At 44.6% G+C, this 16,563-nt stretch overlaps 1 protein-coding gene across 2 annotated transcripts in view; it reads left to right on the top strand.

The window, feature by feature from the left end:
* The first annotated feature begins 92 nt into the window (after positions 1–92).
* The window catches only part of LOC147712610 (5' exonuclease Apollo-like), a 124,023-nt gene continuing 107,552 nt past the window's right edge, over positions 93–16,563 (top strand). Inside the window, exons 1-3 of one of the 2 annotated variants that reach the window (XM_086920360.1) lie at positions 93–175; positions 3,165–3,368; positions 12,837–13,002. In XM_086920360.1, coding sequence (XP_086776486.1) covers positions 3,186–3,368; positions 12,837–13,002 — 349 coding nt within the window. In that variant the 5' untranslated portion in view covers positions 93–175; positions 3,165–3,185. Of the gene's footprint in view, positions 176–1,661; positions 1,713–3,164; positions 3,369–12,836; positions 13,003–16,563 lie in introns of those variants that run through there. The other variant, XM_086920359.1, reaches the window with a different exon arrangement.

The raw sequence follows: 16,563 nt of genomic DNA, 5'->3' as shown, positions 1-16,563 counted from the left end.
ACTGGGGAACCGCAGACTTCTGTAGTTTGATGTCACACGGAGGGGAGGGAACTGAAAGGAAAAATGAAGAGAATGATTAGTATAGTCAATAAGCAGAATAATGTATTGTGTAAAAGCAGGAGGTAGGAGAGGCGCCCCTTTTTGCTCCATCATTTGAGCAGTATCTTGAATCCAGGTATGTATTGTTTTATGCCGCAAATTACTTTGGGAAGTGTCAGACTGGTCAGATTTCCATGTTTAATTTTACAGAAATGCAGGATTTGTGATAGCAAGGGAGTAAGCCGTAGGAGCAAATTAAATCTTCACATGATAAGTTAAAGTGTGGGAATAAGTTGAAAAATTGGTGTGGTGCATATGTTTTTGTGGTGAATATTTTTTTCTGGTTTGAGCCATAGGTGACAGGTGCTACCCCAAGTGAGCTACACCTTCTTCACTGAGCCCCAAATGGATGTTACTTTGGGGCTCCCAGGTAGCGCGGTATGGTTAGTGCCCCCCGCTTGTCCTTTCCTTTCTTTAGCTCCCAATCATATGCCCAAAGCAGGCACTTGGGGGTTGTTTGACGGCTAGAACGTTATAAGGGATGGGTACGTTTACCTTTTGTCCCAACTATGGCCCCTCAGGAGCCTACTTTTGGCATTGGAGGGTCTTATGGTGGTTCAAGGGATGGGCATCTTCCCCTTCTTCACTGTCATCAGACATAGCCGATTATAGCTAGCTCACATCCAATTCTCAGGTGGATCTCTAATTATCTAACCTCATCTATGACCATGTCTGCTCTTGAATCTATACAACTAAGATTCAATTTAGAAACGACAGTATACTTAGCCCACCATTGCCACACTGATGGGGGGTGGGAATGAGGGTCTATCTATGGTGTTGCTATAAAAAGTCTAGCATCTACTATGGCTACAAAGATTAGTTTCTGCCATCTGTGAGTTACATTTTGCATTTCGACAAATCCTAACACTATAAATGTATAGAAGAGCTGGATTCTAGTCTTGATGAATGTGGATAATCACTAAAGATCTGATTCCATAAAGTATGTAAAATTAGGCATTGGGCAAACGTGTACAAGGTAAGTACTTTCCTTTTTATACCAATGACAAGATGAATTTAAGCCCCATTAAAAAAGTCCTTCTGGTGCATAAATAAAGTTAGAAAATTGTTCTATAATTCTGATTTTTAAGCATCATTGATAGTAAGAGCTTGCATCCATAACTAGTTGACTGCAGAAATGTAGAGATAGTTACGTTAGGGTTTACACTTATATCACCAATAGCTAACCGTGTATTCCAGAAAAAAACGAGTGAAATCCTCATCTTTTAGTGTTTTTGTTAGAAAAAAATGAAGTCCAGTAAGGAATGTGTAAAGGTGTGTGTTACTCTTGCCCACGCTTTGAAAAAAGTACCTATTTTGCTGCAGTTTCGCAGAAAACAATCCATGGTTACACAGTAATAGCTTCCCTGTATAATCTAAATGCGGCAGGAGTTGTATGTTGCAATCTCCTGGAATTTTAAGTTACTTTCCTGAAAACGAAACTGGGGAACAGCAGACTTCTGTAGTTTGATGTCACACGGAGGGGAGGGAACTGACAGCACAAATGAAGAGAAAAATTGGAGTAATAAATATTCAGAACCATTTATTTTGCCAAAGCAGGAGGAAGGAGAGGCGCCCATTTCTGCTCCGTCATCTGAGTAGTATCTTGAATTCTGGTATGTATTGCTCGATGCAGCAAATTACTTTGGAAATTGTCAGACGGGACAGATTTCCTGGATTAATTTTACAGAAATGCAGGATTTGCGATAGCAAGGGAGCAAGCCATAGGGGTACATTAATTGTGTACAGCCTAATGTAAATTGTGGGAAGAAGTTGAAAAATAGGTGTGGTGCATACGTTTTTGTGGTGGATATTATTTTTTGTTTTGAACCATAAGTGACAGGTGCTACCCCGAGTGAGCTACACCTTCTTTCGTGAGTCACTTTGGGACTACCAGGCAGAGTAGTTACTCCTCCTCCCAGCTTGTCTTTTCCCTAACCTCTGAATCAAGTAGCAAGGGTGTGTTTACTTTCTTTAGTTCCCAACCATTTGCCCAAAGCAGGCACTTGGGGGCTGTTTGACGACTAGAGCGTTAAAAGGGATGGGGTACTTCCACCTTTTGTCTCAACTGTGTCTCCCCAGGAGCCTACGTTTGACATTTGAGGGGCATATGCTGGTTCAAGGGATGGGCACATTCCCCTCTTCACTGTCATAATAATGCTAAAGAGGTGGGAAAAGTGAAAGCCATGAGAGGAGCCTGTCACCAGCATAAGCATGTGGTTCTGCAGCCATCCAGCATGGTATGGTCCTCCCGTGGTGCCTAGCAAGAAGCCCTTTCAGCGAGATAGAAGAGATAACTGAGAGTTCCTCTGAGTCTGAACAGTGGCCCCACTGCTCAAGCATCTTCTGCTCTGTTTAAGGGTCACCGAGGAGGCTTCTAGTGTCCCCTATGCCTTCTGCAGCGGTGGTGGGTGACCACAGGCAATACTGAGGAGAGGTCTGGAGGGGAATGGGGGAGCACATAAAACCTACACATACAACCTACACCTGTACTTGAGAGTACAACCTTACCCGGCTTCAGATTTTGCCCTAGTGTAAGATGTGGAATGAGAGGAGCCCTTTGAGGGTAAGGGTGGCAGTTGTGGGTGGAGGTAGACTTGGTTGTGCCGGGGCTTCACTTAGACTGCACAGAGCATTTAGAAGGGGGCTGCACATGGATCACTGTACATTGTTGTCTGTACAATGCGTTGTGAATAGGGAGCTGCAGTGATCATATGAGGCTGCACTGAGAGCAGATGGTACCGCACTTAATATCTGGGGCTACTTTGAGCATGCGGGTCTACACTGCGAAAAATATGAGACTTTATGGGATATCTGCAGACATGTGTACCTTAGCATTAGAGGTTAAACCTGCCCTGTGGCCAGACCAAGTATGCATGTATAAATTAAGTGCCGAGCAACTCGATAGATATTGAAACATAAGCAGTATTGCTCTGGGACTCAATTTATCAATTTAGTACAGTAATGACGATTTGAGGAAAAATGACAAATCTGCATTAACATTGGAATGGTGAAAGAGAAACAATATTCATAAGTATAATTATCTATATGTGTATTTCTTTTTGAAGGTTTGGAGAGCGACCTTTGAAATGTGCGGAGTAATGATTACAAATACCCCTATTGCCGTGGACTTTTGGACAACAAGGAAGATTGCACGCTTGTTCTTTCTATCCCACATGCATTCGGATCACACAGCAGGACTAACGTCGACTTGGAAACAATCGATTTATTGTTCCGAAGTTACAGGCAGAATCCTTCATCACAAACTCCAGGTACGAACCAAGTTTTACAAAGAAATTCCAAGTCTTCAATGGACATTATCATCAACGATCAGGGAAGTTTTAAAATGATTATTGATAAAGATTATTGAAATGCAACCCTTTTTAGGTCTCGCCTAGCACAGGCGTTGCTCGCCTTGGCGAGATCTATTGTTGTCGATTACTTTGCCGAAGGAGGACAGGACATGTGCACTCATACAGAGGACAGGAGATGTGCACGCGTACGGCTCGCGGCGTTATCACAATGCCTGCTCGCACCAAACACGTGCACATTTTCTGTCTGGGTGTGGCTCGCTTACGTCAGCTGCATTACTTACAAGACAACTCGGAGGACAGTAGATGTGCATGCGTACGGCTCGCTGCATTATCACAACTCCTGCTCGCAACATACGCGTGCACATCTCCTGTCCGGGCGTGGTGTTCTGACATCAGCTGCATTACTTACAAGACTGGACTGAGTAAAAGAACACAAGTCTTTGAAACGTCTTCTTCTTTGAAGGCAACGAACTGACAACAGAGCTTCACAGACTGACCGACTGATTCTACAATTCTGCGTCTGCCTGGGGAGAGTGCTGATAGCTTCCGGTTGTGGCTACTGTGAAACTTCACAAGGCGCAAAGCAGGGCAGGATAGGATGAGTGAGTCTGAAGGGCACGCGCACTCCGGGAGTTCAAACCTGATAAATGGGCCGCCTAACATGTTAAATTACTGCGGCTGGGGAATTATTCCTTCTAAATAGAGAGACCTTCCATTTTTTCAACATTTTGTTAAAGGAGCTTATGGTTTTGAAAACCTAGCTGAAAAAAGGCATGAGCGCCAATTATAATCCCTCACATCTCAATCAACTGCGCATTGCGTAAAGCTCCTCAAATTGTCCTTTTTCTAATAAATTGTCTGAATACCCTGGTTGCACTCTGCTTTATTTCACATTTTGGTACTCATTTTTGCAAACGCCAATGCTCACTAAATCCTCCTAAATCATTGTAAAGGATGACGGCAATTGTAGTCAAGCTCATAGTCTTGTTGTTGAATGGGTCTTTGCAGTATTAGTAGTAAAAGTCACTGAGCCAAGCCGAAGATTGCAGGATTTCATCAGCAGGGAGTGATGCTGCTGTTCAGATATTTGTTTTGGGTCATATATTTTAAATTACAAGCAGATTACCTTCAACAGCAATGCGGGATACTTAAATACTGCATGTGGTTGCAAAGATTTTCACAGAATAAGGTATGTGAAACCTCTAATTTCAGTGCAGTGACATTGTTTTTGAATATTTCATATCTTTTTTCTCAAAAGGAGATTTTTATTGCACCATAGGATGTTTGTTCTGGAGGTAGCCAGTTCCCCATATTTACAAATTAAGATCAATTCAATCATAATACCAGACATTCTCAGTATATGGAAATAACTGTGTATTCAGCTACTGTTTAACAATTTTCTGCTCTGCTCCAAGCAAGACCACTGACTCATTGTTGCTGAAATTTCTCTCCCCCCCTCGCAGCTCCACCATCAAGTGAGGCCTTCCCCGAGCCCCTGCACTCTCGAGTGCTGGTGTTTGAGGCCCTCCTTCACCTGCAGGTTTTACCTGCGCCTCATCCCTAGTGAGCCAGTGGACCTCTGTCTCCTTTCTCTTGCTCCGCTCTTTCTCTCCATTTTCACTTGTTTTTCACTGATTTCAATCTCCCTCTTTTACTCTCCTTCTGTGACTTTCTTCCGTTTTCACTCGTGTTTTACTGATTTCAATCGCCCCCTTTCACTCCCCCTGTTTCTTTCCTCCATTTTCACTAATTTTGTACTTATTCCAATCTCCCCTTTCACTCTCCCTCTGTGTTTTTCCTCCATTTTCACTCGTTTTTCACTGATTTAATCTTCCCCTCTCACTCCCCTTCTGTGTCTTTCCCCCATTTTTCTTGCACCTTTCACTGCCTCATTTCCACTCTTTCCTCTCTTTTTGCCTTTTCTGCCCATTTTTCCCTGCTGCTGCTGACCCTGCGGCCCCCCCCCCCCCCTGTACGACCAACGCAACCGGCCCAATGCAGCTCCCCTCCCCACTCCCGCCTCCCAGCTATCCAGCCCTCCCTGACCCCTACTTAACAGGGGCCGCTGCGGGACAGGCAAGCAAGACCACTGACTCATTGTCAGTGACATTGCTCTCCCCCCCTCGCAGCTCCACTGTCAAGTGAGGCCTTCTCACAAGCCCCTGCTCTCTCGAGTGCTGGTGTTCGAGGCCCTCCTCCACCCGCAGGTTTTACCTGCGCCTCATCCCTGGTGATCCAGTGGACCTCTCTCTCCTTTTTCTCGCACCGCTCTTTCTCTCTGTTTTCACTTGTTTTTCACTGATTTCAATCTCCCCTTTCACTCCCCCTCTGTGTCTTTCCTCCGTTGTCCCTCATTTTTTACTGATTCCAATCTCCCCATTCACTCCCCCTCTCTGTCTTTCCTCTGTTTTCACTCGTTTTTTACTGATGTAATCTTCCCCTCTTCCCCTCTCACTCTACTTCTGTGTCTTTCCCCTATTTTTCTTGCACCTTTCACTGCCTCATTTCCACTCTTTCCACTCTTTTTGCCTATTCTACCCATTTTTCCCTGCTGCCTCTCCTCCCCCTAGCACGACCAACACAACCGGCCCAATCCAGCTCCTCTCCCTACTCCCGTCTCCCAGCTGTCCAGCCCTCCTCGGCCCCTACTTAATGGTGTCCTCTGTGACAAACACAGCACCTTTTTCCACCACAAAATCAAGAGCATCTATGACAACCTCGACAAAGACAACTAACACATTGAACCCTCATCAACCACCCCCGACACCATGAAGCCAGCGATCGACAACTGGACAGCCTTCACCACCAAAGACACACTGAAGACGATGAAGTCAATCCACTCCAAGGCCCCCACAGACCCCTGCCCCCACCCAATTTTCAACAGAGCCGCCAAGACCAGCGCACCCATGCTCTGCCACACCATCAACCGCTCCCTGGCAACCGCCATGTTCTTCGACGACTGGAAACATGTTGAGGTCAACCCCCTCCAGAAGAAATCCTCAGCGGACCCCACCGACCTCAAACACTACAGACCCATCTCCCTGCTCCCGTTCCCATCGAAAGTCATTGAGAAAGCCATCTCGCCACATTTATCGAAGAGCACAACATCCTCAACTCCTCCCAATCCAGCTTCAGAAAAAAAGCAAAGCATGGAAACTGCCCTCCTCATTGCAACAGACGACATCCACACCCTACTGGACAAAGGAGAAACAGCAGCCCTCATCCTCCTCGACCTCTCAGCGGTATTCGACACAGTTTCTCACCGCACCCTAATACGCAGACTTCACAACGCAGGGATCCAAGACAAGGCCCTCAACTGGATCTGCTCCTTCCTCTGCGGCAGAACACAGCAAGTCAGATTCCCCCTTTCCTCTCCGACCCTACACCTACCACCTGCAGAGTCCCCCAGGGGTCCTCCCTCAGCCCTACACTCTTCAACGTCTACATGGCTCTGCTCACCCCTATCGTCAGTACCTCAACATTGTGTCATACTCAGACGACACCCAACTCATCCTCTCCCTATCAAACAAACCCAATAACGCCAGACACAATTTTCGAAAAGGCATGGGAGCTGTCGCCAAATGGATGAAAAACAGCTGCCTACAACTAAACATCAACAAAACAGAAGTACTCATCATAGGCCCAAACCCCGATGCATGGAATGACACCTGGTGGAGCCCGCCCTCAGAAGATCGCCCAGGTCACCAGCAGACACGACTACGGCAACGCATTGCATGCCGGAACAAAAACCTCACCACAAGCTACAGTACATCCAGAACGCCACCACAAGACTTGTCCTCGACCTGCCAAGACACTGCCACATCTCCCAGCACCTGCGCACACTCCACTGGCTCCCCATCGAAGCTAGAGTCACCTACAAGATGCTCACCCATGCCCACAAGGCCCTCCATGACACTGGACCAGCATACCTGAACAGCTGACTCAAATACCACACACCCCAGAGGACCCTACAATCTGCCCAGCTCTCCTATGCTGTGGTCCACCCACACTAGAAAGACCAGATCGGGAGGCCTCTCCTTCTCCTTCCTTGCGGCCCAAGCTTGGATCTTACTGCCGCTCCACCTCAGACAGACAATATCGCTTCCCATCTTTGCAAGAAACCTCAAGACCTGGCTCTTCGACAGACCGCCCCCCCTTGATGGACCAGAGCCTGCTAACTCCACCCCCCCCCCCCCCCCAGTGCCTTGAGACCCTTACGGGTGAGTAATTGTGCTTAACAAACACCTGATTGATTGATTGGAAAATATACTTCTAAGCAGTCAATTCTTACTTTAACTGTAAAATTATGGCTTGCACCCTTGATGTCATGGCTTCTTTCATCCTTTATGTTACCTTTAGTGAGGTCAGAGCAAGATTCATGTATTTGGGATTCACAAATAATGCCACTTATGAGCAGGTCAGCAGCTTTTCTTATTTTTTCCTGTGTATCCCTCAAAGAATGTATGGCATTTGTACTGTAAGCTTCACCTCTGTGTGGGAACTGGTTTGAGGGACCCAGGGCACAAACAGACAACCGGGCACCACTGTCTCAACTGAGACCTTTTACTACTGATGTCTTGGGCTTGGCCTACTTTTAGATTCAAAACAGAAAAATCCCAAATTCACCACTTTAGGACTTAGTCCTCAAGGTAGAAAAGCGTAGCGATCCAAGTTTTATTTAGAGAGGTGGTGAGGGTTAGAGAATCAGATCTCAGTATAGTGCTAATAACATGCAATGTATCTGTTAGATTTGGGGGTCTCTAGTTGGCAGACGTACATGCCTTTGACAAATAGGGACCCTCGCGTCTAGTCAGGGTAAGAGGGTACACTTCTAAAATAATCCCGGCTCACCCCCTTGGTAGCTTGGCACGAGAAGACAGGCTTATCTAAGAAGCAGTGGGTAAAGCATTGGTGAACACATACAGTAACCTAGTGACAACACTCCAGATGGACACCACACAAGTTGTAGTATAAAAATAAGTATTTTTATATAGGCTTAACACAAGACCACAAATGACAAAAAACCACAAGACTGTATTTAAAAATTGTAGAATTAGCTTTGTTCTCTTTAGATGTAAAAATGCGAGACTTTGAGTTCAATGTACCTTAGGATGCATAACGCTATACAACGAAAGTATTGCAGGGAAGGTGATGCGTCGGTTCCTTACAAGCAAGACCGGTGATGCGTTGAGTCCCTACTGATGCATAGGGGATGTGTCGGTTCTTTTCTGCGAGGGGAGGTGAATCGTCAGTTTTTTACTGCTCTTCTGCGGCAATGCGACCAGCAGCGCTCTGATGCGATGAAGATCTGGTGCAATGAACAAAAATGGCATCTTCTCATGGATGCGACACGATGCGTGCACGCATGATGGCCGTGCGGTGACTTAATGATTCTTCTGAGCCGCAACAGGCCCTGTGACACGCTTCCCGGTGATGCGGCGGCGTCTGGTGCGCCGTCGATTCTCTTCTCCGGCGATGCGAGGCGCTTCGGCAATCATGCAACAGCGGCAGCGACACACTTCTCCGTTGATGCGGCGGCATCTGTTGCAATATCGATCCTCTTCTCCCTCGATGCAATGACAGCGGCAGCGACACGCTTCTTCTTCGTGAGTCGCACTTCCAGCTGCTTGCGACACGCAGTTCCTCAGAAAGCCCAACACAACTGCAAGCACTTCCAAACAACTCTTGGGGAGCTGGTGGCTGAAGTCTGTTGTCCCTGAGACTTCAGCAGGAGGCAAGCTCTCTCTCAAGCCCTTGGAGATACTTCACAAGTTGAGTAAAAGTAGCACAAAGTCATTTCTCCTCTCTTTGGCAGTCAGGCAACCACTGCAGGCCAATCCCTCTCTCCTCAGTCTCTCTGGTTCCTCTCCTCAACAAAGGTTTCTTTTTGTTTCCCAAAAGTGATCTAAAGTTATGGGGTCTGGGTCCCCCTTTTTATACACAGTTGTCTTTATTCTCTGAAGGCAAAATGATCCTTTGACAAATATAGATGTGAGCTTTAATGTCTCTCAGTGTTTCTGCCCTACCTTGCCCCATCCCTTACAATGGACCTTTTATCTCACCTTACAGTTTATTTTTGTGCATATCCAACACCCGGGCTGAGCCATGGTTGGCATTGCAGTCTCTCGTCCTTTCAATGTGGAGCAATCAATTGGAACATATATTTTTATTTGTTCCCAGAATACAAAGGGGACCGCTAGTGCAAAAGGTCTGCTATGGAATGAGGGCGGTCTGCATTTAAAGCACAGTAGAGATCAGCACATACCCTTTCTATTCATCACGTCTAAAATGGGAAGGCGACATGTGCTGCATTGCCCTTCTACCAGCTGGAAAATGTCAGCAATGGTATTGGACACTGAAAGCTACCTTTCTCTTCGACCAACCAAGTGCAGCTCTTTCTAGTGCTTTTGCTCTGCACTCTACTAGCAGGTTCCTTCTTTCTGAGTGAAATTATTTTTCGCAGTTGGTCTCGTATTCTTAACATCATTCTTTCTTTACTGAAGTCTATATTTTCAGATCTCTTTTCATAATGTCGCACTCCACACTTTGCACTAGTTGTGGAAGTGAGGTGGAAAAAGTAGGGGAACTGTGGGCGGAGAATCAAAGGGTGGGAATAACTTGAGGATTGGATCAGTGGCGATGTCAGAGGTGTGGCCAGAATGCACAAAAGATCCCAATTTTTCAAAGTTTGCATATCACTATCGGCAGACAGTAACTTTGCCTGTTTTGTTAAGTTTCGCAGCCGCAGATACGGGCATGGGAACTGACCATGTTTCCTTTGCTTTCAATACCTCAACACAATGAGCTAGAAATTCACAGCATGAGGTCCCTCAGGTGTTTATCATTGTCCAGATGCATTTCTTTTGTGTGTTGTCCTGGGCTTGTTTAGCTTTTAGACAATACGCTATGAATCTAGCTTTCAGGAACTACTTTTGGGATGAAAGGTTGAATTCCCTACGTTTTTGCGCATGCTTTATGGAAACAGGCTGTCTGAGCTCTGTCCAACCATGTCATTCAAACTTCTTTTTCTTCATTATAGAATATCAAAGCACTAAAAAATCTATTGTGTTTGTTTTAATAGACTATAATGTTGCTCTATAATATCCTGGGCAATGTACAGGGTTTACATGACACCTGTCTTGGCTCATAGGGCCAGATATATGACCATCCCATTTTGCGAGCTGCAAATTGCGATCTTTTGCGACTCACAAAATGGAGTGCACGACAGGGTCTCATACACTGTTTGCGATTCCCAATTGGGGCACAAATGACCTGCCTCAATAATATTCATGAGGCAGGCCACAATTTGCAACCCCATGGGGAGTGACCAGCACTCACATGGATGGTGACTTGTTAGGGTCAACAGACCACCATGTCTGTGACTGCTTTTTAAATTAAAGATTTTTTTTTAAATGAAGCCCGTTTTCCATAAAGGAAAACTGGAAGCATTTAAAAAAGAAAAATGAAACGTTTCTGTTTCATTTTTAAGAGTAGGCAGTGTTCTGTGGGACCACCGCCTGCTTGTAAAAAATTATTCTCGCTGCCAGTTACAAAGAGGAAGGCTCCCCTGGGATACCCTTCCTGTTTGTGAGTGGCTTACCACCTCCTTGAAGTAGGTGGTAAACTGCAAGTGTTTTGCTGCCACAATTGCGGTTGCAAAACAATCGTACAAAGTGCCAATCGCTGCTAGGAAGGGACGCCCTTGGCACTCCCCTTCCTAATAGCGAGTCGCAAACCCTATTTTGTGAGTTGGTAATAGATTACTGACTCGCAAAATAGGGTTTGTAAACTGCACAGAGCTATTTAGCGGTCGCAAAAGGTAAGATTTCGTGTTTGTGACTGCTAAAAAAGTTTGTACATCTGGCCATTATTTCACTAATGAGTTATGCTTCAAAACTATCACTTGTTAGTATTTCTTAGCGCAGTGGTGTGAGTGAAAGGCACTTTTTTTTAATTTTGAAGAGATTTTACATGGTTTGTTATATGATTTAGGTATCCAGCATTCTCAGTGCTTGGCTCATGCTACAGGCCCTGCCACGCCGGATGCTCCTCTGAGAAGCATACACACTTAGTGCCAGCACTGGGCCTAGCTTCAAATACATAGCAATAGAAATGTTTCTGATGCTAGGCCCTGCTGGCACACAGCGTGTATATTGCTCAGAGGTGCGTAGCACTGGCAGGGCCTAGCTTCAGAAACATTTCTATCTACATGTTGTTATATGACATCCCTTTATTAATGTAATAACTGTGCTTTATTTGCCTTCTTGCTTCTCAAATTTGCTTGAAAGTGCACCATTTACCCACTCTTTTTTCAAAATTTTCTCTGGTGGAGAACCCCCCTAACCCCCCTAAAGATGTTCGGTCTGCTCCCTGCGCTCGCTCGCCACGGTGCACTCTGAAAGAAAGTTTACGCCTCACCACTTTCAAATGTCACCAGCCCCCACTGCCTGTACTCCATTTTGTGTTACGCCTGACCCGTTTCATGTTAGGAGTTATTCAGGTCTTTCCACCCATGCATATTTTTCCCTCTTATCGAAGTTGTAATGTTGACATGTATGAAAATGTGGCATATTTGTGTACACATGAAGAAGTCGCACATGTAGAAATGTGAATGGAAATGAAGTTAAAAAGAAAGTCATTAAGTAGGAAGAATAATGGGAGTTGCGGAATCCTCCAAATATACAGTTGTTGATCTTTAGTAGGCGTTGGGCACCAGTGCACTTCCACAGTTTAGCTGACACCGTGGGAAACACTGATCAGCTATCAAGTTGTTATTTGACCTGCAAGTCTGATAAGATCCTACTTAGATACCCGTTGACTGAACCTGGACTAAAATCCTCTACATCTCATTGATTACATGCAATTTTCCAATGGGATCTGGGATATGATCGTGGGTGTTTGTGGGTGTGCAGTGTGCTACGCACCGTTGTGCATGTATGCCAGTGTACCCATCTGCCCCGTCCCTCCAATCTCTGTTCATTGCACTCTCTGTTGATGGTGTGTCAGATCCTTTTGTGCTGTGTCCGTACTCCCTACTCCTTGCACCGTCACCACATTGATGACTGTGGGCTGGGTTTCCTTCAACTCCTTTGGAGGTGCTGGACTGCCACCTCCTGTCGACGTTGCTGCCTTACCGTTTGCAGCGGGTTGGTGCCTGGTTTAGGTGGTCACGTCATGTCGGCGCCTATCGGCCTCCTGGATTGGCCTCCTCGGCACTCCGACTGCAATCCAGGTGGTCTGCTTGTGTGTCAGTTGCTGGTAGTGTTCCTTTTTACAGTTATGTATGTCTTAACATAATTGCGTTTAATTTTTTTTCAGTAAAATATCTTGCAATGGCGTTAATAATTGATGTTTGCCATCATGCAAAATAAATTACCACATATTTTATGAGTATATTCTCACGGTATATACTGTTTTCTGTGCTAGGTAAATGCAAACTTGATACGTCCCCTTGAACTAAATGTGGGCCACAAAATAAATCTGGACGAACTTGGTGTGAACACAATGACGGTTACATTAATCGATGCAAACCACTGCCCAGGGTCAGTCATGTTCCTCTTTGAAGGATACTTCGGCACAATCCTATACACAGGTATGTCACTGAAAGTTTTGAGTAAGTTACATTTGCTACATTTGTTTTGCTGTGCCAATCATGAATATGTGTTCAAATCATAACAGCTAAAATATCAGACGTCTGAATCTGTCTGCTAAATACTTCTGCTTTACACTGTGATTAATAATTGTTTCCTGGGTGTCATGCTACCATCTTGACAACCATGAATTTCTGCATATTGTCTCTGTAGAGTTAAATAGCCTTTTAATCAACCATCCCCTTTTAATTGCGTGGAATTTTGAATAGATAGACTAAAATAGAGCAAGGGCCTGATTCACAAAGGTAACTTACACGTTTGAGTATGTTTGCACTTTTCAGTAAGTTTACAAATTTTGGTTTTCATAAAACTGCACTTTTGTAGTAATATTTAGTGTTGCAGAATGTCCGCACTACATATGACCAATGACTGGAACTGCATTATCCTCCCTTTGAAAATAATGGAGATAGGGACTTAAAATAAAACTCCATATGAAATAATGTTAACCTAAATTAAATTATTAACAATCATTAAAAATTTAAATCAAAATTAATCAATTTAAAAAATAGAAAAACAGCACATATTTATTATGTAATAATAAAATATGTATTAACCTATTTTAAATTAAGTGTAAGCAAAATGTTTATTAACCTATTTAAAATAGGTTGCTATGTATTTTATAGTTAAATGATGACATTAATGAAATTATAAAACAATTAAATAATAAATATGCACTATATTTACATATTTTTTAACAACAGGGATTTAAAGCAGTGATGGACTGTCTTGAACAGTGTTCTGCTTCTGTTGGTGGCTTTATTGAATGCATAGTACTATCCTGTGGCTGACTGCCTGCTGTGTTGCGAGGAGTTGTCTCCTTTAAACATGGTCAAATTGTGTTACACCAGACTGGCACATTTAATTTACTTGTAAGTCAATAGAAAATTGGCACTTAGGACCTGTAAATTAAATGCTACTAGTGGGCCCGCAGCACTCATTGTGCCACAGTGCCACCCACTTAAGTAGCACTTTAAAAATATCACGTAGTGCAGTTTTAAACTGCCAATTCATCTTGGCAAAATAACCCTTTTGCTAGTCCTAAACCTTCCTTTATAAAACACGTCACCCCTAAAGTAGGCTCTTAAAAGCCCACAGGACAGGGAACAATGTATTTAAAAAATAAGACGATGGCTCGGTTGCTGAAATGTTAGCAGTGAGTTCTATGCGCTGAACCTCTTGTTTTTTCTACCCTGGTTTTACTAAATTTACTTGCTTGTGTTTTTCTTTTTTTGTATATTGGTATTGGCTATTGACCACAGGTGGATTGGGGGTAAGTGTTTTTATACCAACTGTTATTTCGGTAATTAAATTTAATCTGAAATGTGATTGCAGCACTTAAGCTTTAGCTATATTCGCTGTTGCAGCCCGCCTTCTCTGAGATGGTTATGGGAGTCAGGTGGGGGTCTTCATGCTTGCCATCTCGAGTGTCTTTCTTGGTGGAGGCCATTTCTCCTACAGGGACAGCTAGAGCGGCCATCTTATTAGTGCGCCTTCTAGCTTTTCTAATCAGGCCAATGCATTTAAACCGGGCTGCTGCGGGGACACGCTGCCGGCGCGTCAAAGGCTTGTCAAAGGCAAGCCTGTGTGCGCCACTATGCCCAAAAATGCAAATTTGGTATCCACCACCAGACTTATACCACCCAACAACTTCATTCTTTTAATGCTATCCCCAGTTGTACAACCCTGAGTATGGACACCTTAGGTCTCTGTATACCGATGTACCTCGTGTAACTTTCTCATCAAAAATAATAAAGTTGGTGCCCGTTACTATTCAAAGCAGGGTCTGTCACTAAAAGCGGCACTTATAAATGAACCTACCTAAGTATGACATTAATATATATGACCTCCTTGGGGAGGAAGGCCAGGATGCTCTGCTTGTCTTCGGGCCCAGATATTTGGACAGCCATCCCGGAGGGCTATAAAATTGTTCGGAAAGATAGAAATGGGGGCAGGGGTGATAGGGTGGCTATTATATTCAAAGATTGCTATACCCTAACCCAGCTGCCCCAGCTGAACCTGGAGATGGCAGAGATATTGGGTTTTACCCTAACTTTTTCTCCTAAACAATTAATATCCGGGGGCCTCATATATAGACCACCAGGCACATCGGCTGGATTTGTCTTGGCTCTTTGTGAAATGGTATCGCCTTTGGTCCTGAGGTATGGAAATTGACTTTTGATGGGGGATTTTAATGTACACATGGACTGTGATCAGCTAACTGATAGCCATTCCCTGATGGAGAGCTAAGCAGCCATGTGCCTTATGCCTTCTATTAATGCTCTGACTCATCAGGCGGACATACTTTGAACCAAATATTCACCTCTATGCCACTTGCTGTTGACCCTCCTGTGCCTTTGGTTTGGTCTGATCATTTTCTCCTTAGGTTCAGGTGGCCAAAATTGAGTAATATTCCTGTCAAAGAGAGTGAACTTCCCCGTACAGTCAGTGCTCTTGGCAAACTTAAATCGGATCTTCTGATTAATAAGCTGGATGCCAATAGTCCTTCTCTGACTGGCGAGATTAATATTGATGTAGGTCTGGTTGAAGACTGGATTGAGTCCGCCTGTCACTCTCTGACTGCGGAAAGCATCACCAAACAGTCTCGGTCCAAAGTGCCCAGTCCCTGGTTTACCCATCCTTTAAAAAATTGAAACTGGCATGTAAACGCAAAGAGAGGCTATGGAGGACAAACTACTGTCCAGCTGCTAAAGCAGGCTATAAAGCAGAGTTAGGCAACTATTATAAAGAAATTAAAATAGCAAAAAAGATTTTTTTAAGCCAGAATCCTAAAGGCAGGCAATCATTTGAGAGTGATTTTTAAAACTGTAAGGTCCTTTTCCATGCCAGAAGTAGGCTCCAATATGGAGCCTCCCTCTAAGGAATGATGTGAGACGCTGGCCTCTTTTTTCCCTAAAAAAATGGTGTCTACCTAGGCCAGCCTCCCTCCACCTGCGATAGATCTTGGCATATCGGGGCCGACCCTTGAAGGGGCCAGTATTCAAGAAATTCTTAAAGACATTAAACCTGCTACTAGGGAAGTATATCCCCCGAATTCTTACGACCCCATCTCTTTGGAAGATTCTTTAAAGGCTCTAAAATGCCTTAAATCTGGCTTTCCATTGGATCCGGCCCCCGCCTCCATTCTGGCATTAGAAGCGGAGGCGATTAACTTTCACATGAATCAGCTATTGAATGCCTCCCTCCGAGATGCCACTGTCCCCACTAAATGGAAACTTGCTAAAGTTATCCCATTGCTAAAAAATGGCCGGCCTTTTAGAAGCTGCTGGAAAATATGAGAACCAGCAGCTATTGTCCTTTCAGGATAAAGAACGGCCTACTCCAGGCAAGCCAGTTGGGCTTTTGCCCTAACCACAGCTTGGAAACAGCTTTGTTAGACGTGGTGCACTCTATCCGGAGGCAGGAGGCAGGCGAGAAGGCGTTGCTGATCTTGTTAGATCTGTCTGCCGCCTTCGATACGGTGTCGCATCAGATGCTCCTGACCC

This window comes from Lissotriton vulgaris, chromosome 5, assembly GCF_964263255.1.
Source record: "Lissotriton vulgaris chromosome 5, aLisVul1.2, whole genome shotgun sequence".
In the NCBI taxonomy this organism is placed as follows: Eukaryota; Metazoa; Chordata; class Amphibia; order Caudata; family Salamandridae; genus Lissotriton; species Lissotriton vulgaris.
This window is presented reverse-complemented; position numbering and strand designations above follow the sequence as displayed.